At 40.8% G+C, this 11,551-nt stretch overlaps 1 protein-coding gene and 1 long non-coding RNA gene across 2 annotated transcripts in view; one reads left to right on the top strand and one right to left on the bottom strand.

Moving 5' to 3' along the window:
* The window catches only part of SGCD (sarcoglycan delta), a 410,207-nt gene that overhangs the window by 6,778 nt on the left and 391,878 nt on the right, over positions 1 to 11,551 (bottom strand). Inside the window, exon 10 of the mRNA XM_083728761.1 lies at positions 1,319 to 8,254. Coding sequence (XP_083584887.1) covers positions 8,081 to 8,254 — 174 coding nt within the window. The 3' untranslated portion in view covers positions 1,319 to 8,080. The remainder of the gene's footprint in view (positions 1 to 1,318; positions 8,255 to 11,551) is intronic.
* LOC310839825 overlaps positions 1 to 11,551 on the top strand; it is a 67,856-nt gene that overhangs the window by 16,835 nt on the left and 39,470 nt on the right. The window lies entirely within an intron of this gene.

Here is an 11,551-nt window from a genome sequence, read left to right as displayed (position 1 = left end):
TCAAAATATTGTGAAATTTTAGAACAAGATGGTGAAAAGCTTAAACTTAAGAGTTATGATAAGCTAAAGCATAAAGTTCGAGATTGGTTACATTATCATCAGATAAATGAGGTATTTAAGCAAGACAGGAAAGTAGGATTCCAGAAGGAGAGGTCGAAGTTAGAAATAGAACTGTTAGAACCCAATACTAAGAATCTGTCTAGAATGTATAACTTGCTGCTGAAATGGAATACACAGGAAGAAACGGTTAAATCAGCTATGATTAAATGGGCACAGGATATTGGTTATGACATTATGTTTGCTGACTGGGAGCAGTTATGGACCACTGGTATAAAATTTACGGCATGTAGTGCCTTAAAAGAGAACATAATGAAAATGATCTATAGGTGGTACATGACACCAGTCAAGCTTGCAAAGATCTATCATTTGCCCAATAACAAATGCTGGAAATGTAATGAGTCTGAAGGAACCTTTTACCACCTTTGGTGGACCTGCCCAAGGATTAAGGCCTACTGGGAAATGATCTATAATGAACTTAAGAAAGTCCTTAAGTGGACTTTTTCAAAGAAGCCGGAGGCTTTTCTCCTGGGTATGGTTGGCCAACTGGTACCAAAAAAGGATAGGACATTTTTTATGTATGCAACTACAGCGGCAAGAATTCTTTTGGCAAAGTATTGGAAGACGCAAGAACTACCCACTCTGGAAGAATGGCAGATGAAGGTGACTGAATTTATGGGACTGGCGGAGATGACCGGCAGAATCCGTGACCAGAGGAAAGAGACAGTGGAGGAGGATTGGAAAAAATTTAAATTATATCTTAAAAATTGTTGTAAGATTGTGGACTGTTAAGATGTCAGGGGGTAAGAAACAGAGAATTACAGCTGTAAATAATAATGTTAAGAAATTTGAGAGAGATACAAATAGAAAAAAGGACTAAAGGGTTGCTGAAAAATTGCAAAACAAGGATGCAGTGTAAGGGAGGTATGGGGAAGTCACACTCTTTGTGTTTTGTATATGTCTATTTCTTTTCTCTTTTTGTGTGTGTTGTTGTTTTCTTTTTTTGTTTTTTGTTGGTTGTGGAAATTAATAAAAATTATTATTATTTTTTTAAAAAAGGAATGATTTGCTACTGCATGATAAACCATAATTTATGGTATGAGCTTTCGTGTGCATGCACACTTCTTTAGATACACAGCTGTGTATCTGAAGAAGTGTGCATGCACACAAAAGCTCATACCAAGAACTGACTTAGTTGGTCTTTAAGGTGCTACTGGAAGGATTTTTTTTTGTTTTGACTACGGCAGACCAACACGGCTACCTATCTGTAACATAATTTATGGCTTATTGTGACGCATGAACAAGGTCAACACTCCATAATGTATTTATCTTATACAGTGTTTCTCAAACTTAGTTCCCCAGCTGTTGTTGGACTACAACTCCCATCATTCCCACCACTGGTCCTGCTGGCTAGGGATGATGGGAGTTGTGGTCCAACAACAGCTGGGGACCCAAGTATATGAAACACTGAGAAGGACTTCAGTGTAAGCCCATTGAGTTCTAAGCAGGCTAACAAATAAATACTTCCTAGGGGCACCAACTATAGGAGGCTCTGGGTGCCTGAGTAGCCAACAAAAATGTTGTTGTAGGTGCTCAGCACCCACACTACAGGGCCTCCACACAACTTCAGAGGTCGTGCAAGGCCTCGGAAAGCATCTCTGAGGCCTCACGAGACCTCGGAGATGCTTTCTGAGGTCTCAGAACCTGCTGGGTCACACCTTTGACCTCTGACATAGTTAACAAGCTTAATTTATTTCTGCACTGAATCCATAAAGTGCTAATGTCTGCAATGTGTCTGGAATAATGTCAGTTTTGGACAGTCCCATGCTGCATTATTAAATATATATAATCTGCCATATCACAGTTCCTCTCACAGCCTGGAGAAGCCTGGAGCCCATGTATATCCGTGCATATAACTTGGCCCACTGGGGTGGATACAGATTTAGACATGCGTAGAGATGACCCATTCAGATCAATAGATCTTAAGTTATTTACTGCTAGCTTAAGTCACATTGATTGCAATATGTATACTCTAAATGTGACTAAGTCTGGATCCAACCCATTTGTTGCTGAATCAAACCAAGCCAGAAAGTAATGCAATCTGTTTTCAATGTTGCTGCTGTAAAGGCAGCTGATACTAGCTTTCCACAACATCTTCTAGGTATAAAACCATGCTCTGAAAGCCATAAAAGGTTAGTTGGCACGGTAATTAAGAGCATTTATCTTTATCCATAGCATTTATGGCAGCTTAAGATGTGCTGAATATAACAGCAAAGTCTATTAAGTATTTCAGAAAGAGGCAGCTATAATGCAAGAGGTGTAATATTGCAACTACTTGAGGTCAATGACAACATTTCCATTTACTTGTGACAATCAGGCCAAGAACCAGATCTTAAATCCTGATGGAGAAAATCCCTGGGATATCTACTACAGGCATGTAAGCCGATGGTGTATCTTACATTGATTTCAGTGCAAGCAGATTCAGCATCCACCTTTGCTTCTCCTTGGCAACCAGAGATAAAGATAAACTGCCATCTGGGAGAAATCCCAATGTGGAGGAAAACTGAAAAATTACGTTATTGGGATATGAGTGAGGACAGTGTCTGGATAACCTATGCCGTGAAAATGAACCTGAAACTGAAGAAAATAAAGAATACCACAGGGCCCACTAACCTCTGTTCATTAAATGGAAATTAAATGCGCAGGTTTTTCAAATAGAAAATGCAGACAGCTGTTCTGGTGACCAGTCCCTGTGTTGTCTCCCCAAGTGACAATATGTCAGCAGTCCTTTTAAAGCAGCATTTCCCACAAGACTGCCCACTCTTTTAACACCGGAAGTGGAAAGGATAGAACACAAAGAGAAGCCAATATTGTAACAGAAAAACAATTGATAACAAAAACAATAGTTTAAACGTACCTTAAAACATACAGGTCTCAGTTGTGTCCATCTACAGAACATTTTTTAAAAATCACAACCATGTTGCCAGTATGCTTCCGCCGGCACAGATAATCTTCCAAACTTTACACTGGAAGATATTTTGAGTTAACAAAATCTGATATACTTGTGTATACAGACTGATAATACTTTTATCTTTAAAAAAAACTACAATATACTTACACCAGAGACCTGTATGTTTTACAAATTCTTTTAACAACTGAGATTTGAAATAAATAGCTGTATTTTTTTGTTATTCCTTTGGTAAAGGCAATAAATAGGGCACAGTGTTTTTAATTTATTATTTTTTTTTGCTTGTGATCTATCTTTCCAACACAATGCCTGGGTTCATTTTGTACATGTCATAGATGTTCTTTAAATAATGTTTCCCATGAAAACATGACTGATTTGACTAAAGTGTCCATAACACGGGCATGATACAAGGATCTGTTTCATCATTAGATCACATGTATGGCACTCAGTATTTATAGGCATGGCTTCTTGTCACACCAAACTATTGCTGTTCAGAAATGTCTGCCTACAGAGTAAAATTCCAAAGCCAGCATAGGTTTATTTATTGCATAAGCCCTAATCAAAAGGTTTAAGCATCCTTTAACTTTCATGCTTGACTTTTGTCGGGTTCTAAAGAGATGGGGGAGTGAGAGGAAATGGGAGGTGCTTATGTGTCAAACCATGTCCTGTTCTACCCAGTTTGTTTTTAAAAGGAAAGGGTTCCAGTAACTGGCAAAGGAGAGTTTTAATAGTTGCTAACAGCTGCCTTTTGTAGTAAGCAGGGTGGCTATTTGTGGAACTGGTGGCAAGCTGTAAAGGTCTCCCATGCTAGTATAGGGTGAGTCTTTTAAAAGAGGCCCCATGGAACATGCGTACTCTGTATCCACGGGGCCTCTTTTAAAGGACTCACCCTGTATAACATAAATTAGGACCAGTAATTAAGCAAGCATGGATGGGGAAGCTGCAAGCCTCCAGCTGTTTCTGGGCTACAACACCCATCTTCCCTGGCCACACTGACTGGGGTTTTGGGAACTCCAATAGCATCTGTAGGGCTACAGGTTCCCTATCTCTATCTAAAAGATACTTGATTCTTATTGGTAGCATCATTTCCAACATCCTACCCCCTCTCTGCATACTACCTCAACTACCTAAGTGCAGGCAGTAACTAAATTTGTAACTTTAAACCCAAATTAACATAAAAAATGAGCTCTCAGAAAGATAAGCCCTTCAGAAACAAATACACAAAAACCTAAAGACACCAATGGTTCATTTCAAAGGAACCTAATTTCATTGTCTTGTTTCATTATCAGTAAAATTAATGGGGGGACAAAAGATCAAACAACTCTGTTACATGGCAATATGTATATTTTCTTTGCAGTGCTGAGCCCATTCATCAACCTGACAAGTATTCCTTAATGAAATGGCCTTACATGTGATCACTGTTCAATAAGAAAAACAAGGGAGTTTTTTACCACAATACCCCCAAAACCTCTGAAGATTCAGTCAGACCTCCAGGATTAGCTTTGGAGTTCAATACCCAGGTTAAAACATGTCAGAGATGTGGATTTTCTCCAGGTGCCCCATAGTCTATGCATTTCTAGTGACTCTACTTCATGTTGCTTTAAAAGCTCTCATTCACCTCCCAAAGATTGCAACCCCATCATTCTCTTCAGTCCAACACGCCAAATAAAACTAGTTTCAATAATAAGTATGATGTGCTTCTCCTTGCTGAGTGCATTGACTTAAGGCATAGGCACAAGTCTCCCTCTTTGAACAGAGATGGTGTATAGTCCTGCGTCCCAATACAATGGTTATCCTGGGTGACCCCCTTGGATTTAAGTACCAGGTAAAAAATAAGAATATTAATGACAGGAGCCATTCAGTTAGGTTTGATGTCCTAACAGTATCACTAAAGGCTGCAATCTTAAACAAACTTACTATGAAATAAGCCTCATTGAATACCTGGGGACTTACTTCTGTGTAAACATACCTAAGAGTGCATACTTAAGAGTGTAAATATATTATAATTTCACCTTCCACCGAAAGTGCACTTCACTGGTGTCTTCAAGCCTTATTTACCGCTAACCTGAAGCACCTAAGTACAATATTTAGTAATGGCTTAATCCAAGCATCATTGAAATGGGTGTGTCTTCCAAACTGACTTCATCAGTCTTGCTATCAAGTTCTTAGTGCTCTCTAGCCCACAAAGAAATTCAAGGAAATGTCTTAAATGAAAATATAACAAGGTTGCTTATAAGTGTAGTTGTCTACCAATTTTTACTTAAACTTAGGGTTTTTGGATAGGTTCCAATATATCTGTATGTTTTTGTTTTCTAAATTACAGAAATGCATGTGGGAGTTATTTATGAAACCATTTTTCATAAATTGTGTGCTACATCTGATTTGTGATGCTGTTAATATTCCCATTTCATAGATGATTCCTTTAGAAAAAACAATGTCCTGTGGTAAAACATATTGTAGCACAAGTTTTTTGTGCCACAAAAAACTTCTTAGTCTTTAAGTGCCACAGGACTCTATGTTGCTGTTGCTACAACAGACCAACATTACCACCTTTCCCCTAGATCCTGTAGGGAAGTGTGCCTTGGGTTCAGCTTTGAAGGGAACTCACTGTACTGCTTTTCAGTGAACTGACTGTGTCATAACCAATGCAAACCACTAAAAAACTTCTTCAAAATAAGCATCTCTGATAGTGCAACTGTCAAAACAAAAGAAAAAGACATTGACTTTCTATGGCTCACCCCACAACACTTTATACCATTAATTTAGTTAACTTGTTTTTTAAAATTCACATTTATATACCACCTTTCTAGCCAAAGGGCCCCAAAGACACCTGGCCAAGTTCCATCAGATATATTCCCATTCAGTACTGGAATAACAAAAAAGCATTTCCAGAAACTAAGGAATGCTTTTGTTTTCAGAAACTGAAATGTTGACAGCAAAGGGCGAACCAGACACCTGTCAGTCGTCTTCTTCCTGTATTTTTGTATGTAAGGTGGCCATCTTGCCTTTTAATCAGAAACAGATTGCTTTGTGCTGACATTAAGAGTTTCTCTGCACTTTCTGTACTTTTTTAAAAAATGTTTTGCTGTGGGTCAAATGGACATCCCATCCCATGCTACTTGCACAATCTATTCTAGTTCCCTGGTCATCTGCACTGTAGACAGTAATGGTCCTGAGAGCAGCATGTTTGGAATAGTTGAAAGCTGAACATTATCAATACAAGGTTTTCCTTTGCTGAATCATTTTCTTCCTTCCATGGGACCATTTGTTCCTACTCTTGCTGAAATGGGAAAGCAATTGCTTTTTCCTGAAGATGCACCTATGAGATGCACCTACAGGCTCTCTCTGGATGGACTACAGAGGCAGAAATGCCAGGACACATCTCAGCCAAATGTGTGAGAATAGATCCTAGTGCTCCTTTTCATGATTACAACCACATGCTTGTCCATCTGGCCTTTAGCCCTCATAAACAGTATCTTGAATGGACTTTACAGCTTATCATAAAATGGCTTCCAACTCTTAACTCCTCCACTGATATGACTCAGTTATTTGCTTCCTTGATGTGCTATCTAGTGTTATCTTTGTGTTGTCCTCACAGCTCTGCCTCCCACCTATAGGCACTGAGGAATCCTCTTAAGCCAGATGAACAGTGCTCCATGTGATTGGAAGTCCCAGTAACACAGGGCTACTGGTTGTGTGGAGGACTCCACAAGCACTGCCAGCTTTCCATTCACGCTATGACATGGAGGTTGGGCGCAGAGCCAGGAAGATGGGCACAACGTCAAGGGCACTTAATCACATGGAGGCCCTTTAAATGCATTGAATCCCTTCACCCAGATAAAATGTGAAGGGCCTTTTTATGTCATCGAGGTGGCTGCTATCAGGCCTAGGATTATGGAGAGTGCTGCAGAACACACTCTTGCAATATTTGCTTCTAATTAAAAATGAACAGTGTGTAATTTAACCACAGGTGTCTTGGAGCACCCTAAGCAGTAGGTAATTTTGTCATCATATCTGATGGATTTTCATGGCAGGATAATAATCAGAGATGCTTGTCTCATCATGCTCTCTTTAACGGGGCCGTTTACTTTTTGCTTTGAAGTAACTGTAAATAACAAGAGAATCTCATTTCTACATACCAAAACCATGGTTCTCAAAGTGGAAGGGGGTGACATCCCCTAAGGAGGGGAAGGCAGCAGTTAAACAATTGTACTGTCTGAACATTTCTGAGCCTATTATGGGTTATGAAGTGAGGTACCAATGCAACTCACCTCCTCATAGTTCTTCCTGGGTATTAAACTGATTGATAATTCTTATGAACATTTTTTGTTTGGTTCCTTGCCTTTGATGTTTCTACTTTCAGGCCTAGGTTGAGAAGTAATGGTACAAGCTGAGCTGCCTCTTTTTTGGGTGGGGTGTGTCTTTATCTTAGGGTTATTTCACACATGACATTGTACCTACACAAGTGTACATGAATTAGAAAAGACATAGGAACCTTGTGTACATCATCATGTGTGAAGATCACATACCAGTCTAGTTTTCATAGACACAATAGAATGCCATAATTGCAGAGCCAAGTATCTGTACATGTGGCAGATCAAACATGGGTGCTGTCTTGTTAAATGACATATTTTCCCCCCTATTTCCATGCAGGTAAAATGTCATGTGTAAGGTACAACTAAATTTGGAAAGGCTTGAAAGCATTTTCTTGACTGATAGAGGCTTGCTATGACACAATTTGAATACTCCTGGAACGATCTGGATCCAATTTGCACATTTTCAAATTTTGATGTGGGAGCAATAAATGCTACACAAAGAGGGTCACCCTGGAATTTCTTGTACTGAAACTTCATTTTACACAAAGGATATATATATATATTTATTTATATCTATATATATCTATATATTTATATATTCACACGCACACACACGCACACGCACACAAAAGTCTTTGATAGGCTTTCTGTGTTCTAGTAAAAATAGTTGGCAGCGGCTATCTGGGAGGCCAAAAAAGGCCTTTGTGCTGCCAGCTATGCCTGTCACAAACAGTCTCTCTCAAAGGCAGACACTTGTCTTTATCTGGCAGGTGGAACTACTTCCTGCTTGAGACAGGAATAACCTCCCGTTGGGACACACACAAAGCTCGTAGATTTTTTGCCTGGATCCGGTAGAGGAGAAGGATCCCAGAGGCAATCTAGGTAGTTTGATATTTGCAGCCTCCAACGTTATCTGCAGAGGAAGAGAGAAAATAAATTAGCATTGAAATGGATTTGTCGGCCCTTCGATTTAAAACGTTCAGTGGGAATTGACTGAAGTTCGCTCTATAACACACACACATACACACATCTGCTTATTTTTTACACGAATAAAGTCAGCTAGGTCTATAGTATAATCTTGTATATATCTGGATGCTATGTAAAAGTTACATATAGTACTGGTCTGCCACTCACTATTCGTGCTCCATATAAATCTTGCATTCACCAATTCATGTGTAGATACAGACAGAGCTTACTGTTCCCCTTTCTACTGGCAAATTAGTAAAGTGCTGCGTCATTCTCTATTCAAATGAATGCAGGAATAGTGGATAGGATATAGGATTCACATTTACCAGACACAACAAAGTACCGTAAATTTCGCTCTATAACACACAGATTTTTTCTCCTAAAAAGGAAGGGGAAATGTCTGTGCGTGTTATAGAGCGAATGTGTGGTCCCTGGAGCCGAAAAATCAAGCAAAAATCAAATCGCGGGGCTGCACGCTGCACAGAGAAGCGAAACTTGAAAAGAGAAAGCGGCTGCTTTCCTGCATTCTGCCTCAGGGTCTTACTGCCTACCCTTCTCTGTTTCCTTGCTGTGTTTGCTGAAACGGAACAAAGAGCAGGGAAAGCCCCTCCCCTCCAGGCAAGCTCCGGTGCTGCTGGGGGAGAGGGAGAGAGAGGGGGGAAGGGAGAGAGAGGGGGGGAGGGAGGGAGGGAGGGAGGGAGAGAGAGAGAGAGAGAGAGAGAGAGAGAGAGAGAGAAAGAGAGAGATGGCTGGCTGGCTTGGGTGGGGGAAAACTTTTGCCTTCCTTTCCTCCCTACCCCTCTCCTGCATTCTTAGCCAGCTGCTTCTCTGCACACCCCTCTCCTGCTCCTTGTCCCTTCTGTGTTTTTCCTTCCCTCCCCACTTAAAATGTGGTTACAAAGCATAGATCCTCAGGATCTTTGCATTGGGTCACCCCAAATTCACCATCAGATCACATAGCATGTCCATGGCTACAGCCTGCCCCCCCAAAATCACGCACCCACTGTTGCATGGGGCTGCAATGGTGCAAAAACGTGGTTAAAAAGCATAGATCCACAGGGATTCTCAGGATCTTTGCATTGGGTCACCCCAAATTCACCATCAGATCACATAGCATGTAAATGGCTACAGCCTGCACCAAAAAATCACGCACCCACTGTTGCCTGGGGCTGCAATGGTGCAAAAATGTGGTTAAAAAGCATGGATCCACAGGGATTCTCAGGATCCTTGCATTGGGTCACCCCAAATTCACCATCAGATCACATAGCATGTCCATGGCTACAGCCTGCCCCCCCAAAACCACGCACCCACTGTTGCATGGGGCTGCAATGGTGCAAAAACGTGGTTAAAAAGCATAGATCCACAGGGATTCTCAGGATCTTTGCATTGGGTCACCCCAAATTCACCATCAGATCACATAGCATGTCCATGGCTACAGCCTGCACCAAAAAATCACGCACCCACTGTTGCCTGGGGCTGCAATGGTGCAAAAATGTGGTTAAAAAGCATGGATCCACAGGGATTCTCAGGATCCTTGCATTGGGTCACCCCAAATTCACCATCAGATCACATAGCATGTCCATGGCTACAGCCTGCACCAAAAAAATCACGCACCCACTGTTGCCTGGGGCTGCAATGGTGCAAAAACGTGGTTAAAAAGCATAGATCCACAGGGATTCTCAGGATCTTTGCATTGGGTCATCCCAAATTCACCATCAGATCACATGTCTGTGGCCACAGCATGAAGCCCAAAAATGATACATCCACTGTTTCATTCAGAATGTTTTTTCCCTTGTTTTCCTCCTCTAAAAACAATGTGCGTGTTATGGTCAGGTGCGTGTTATAGAGCGAAAAATACGGTATCTCCCAGAGCTAGTTTAAGTTTTGTGCCCCTCTTGCATTTTGTTGTGTTTGCTGGATAATTATGTAAAGGACCCCTGGACGTTTAAGTCCAGTCAAATGCGACTATGGGGTTGTGGTGCTGATCTCGCTTTCAGGCCGAGGGAGCCAGCATTTGTCCACAGACAGTTTTCTGGGTCATGTGGCCAGCATGACTAAACCGCTACTGGCGCACGGAGGACTGTGACGAGTGCCAGAGCACACAGAAATGCCGTTTACCTTCCTGCTGCAGCGGTACCTATTTATCTACTTGCACTGGTATGCTTTCAAACAGCTAGGTTGGCAGGAGCTGGGACACAGCAACGGGAGCTCACCCCGTCGCGGGGTTTTGAACCGCCGACCTTCTGTTCAGCAAGCCCAAGAGGCTCAGTGGTTTAGACCACAGTTCCACCCGCGTCCCACTGGATAATTAATAAAATGCCAGCAAACTAAAAGGACAGCTGTAGAGCATACTTACTATATTCATGTTAAATTTTAGAAACATTAAAAAAAATCAGAAATTAGTATGGAAGTTAAGCTTCCTGGAACTGTAGAACTGAGCCACTTTTGGTACCTCTTTTTGCTTTTTGGCTGAGGGACTCTCTGAATATTTGTAGACTGCCCCCATATCTCCACTCACCCCTGAATATTTACAGCCACCTCCCACACATTTGGAAATAAAAATGAATGGCATCCAGGCCAGAAGGAACATTCTTTAACAAGTTTCATTTTTCAAATTAAGCATCAAGAGCCACATGTGTTGTTTTCTCTGAAAGTTATCTCTGAGCTGTAAAGTGGGAATCAAGCATTCTACCTTTTGCAGAACAAGAAAACAAAAATTTAAAATAATGTTCATTTCACATTATATTGCAGCTGCTCTAAAGTTCTTAAATAGCAGATTTACAAATAAGTCCCTTAATGAACAATACTCCGAGATACTTTGGGGACAACGGTTGAGCTATAATCCCAGACTCTTTAAGCATCTTCAACAGCGGAAAGGTTTGTTCTGACATATTCCTTTCCTTCAAATAGGAAAGTGATGCTCAGCTTTACAAATCAATACAGGTGAGTTAAGTGCTCCTCATTGGAAAAATGCATGATATAAGATTTAATTATGCTAGTCAAGTAAATCTCACTTTAAAGTGACAAGGAAGAAGAGAATTTAGTAGTACTGCACATTTTTACAGCTGCATAAATCTGTTTCACACAACCAATGCTATTATCCCAGCACTTTAAAACTAATGAATCACCTCGCCATTCTGTATAGAAGGAATGTAGTCTGCATACAATGAGTTCCATCATTCCTACAAGGAGCTCTAACACACATGCTAAACCTACCACTTCTTTTTAGCTGCAGTGCTAAATA

Source organism: Podarcis gaigeae (genome assembly GCF_964106915.1).
Source record: "Podarcis gaigeae genome assembly, chromosome: 2".
In the NCBI taxonomy this organism is placed as follows: domain Eukaryota; kingdom Metazoa; phylum Chordata; class Lepidosauria; order Squamata; family Lacertidae; genus Podarcis; species Podarcis gaigeae.
This window is presented reverse-complemented; position numbering and strand designations above follow the sequence as displayed.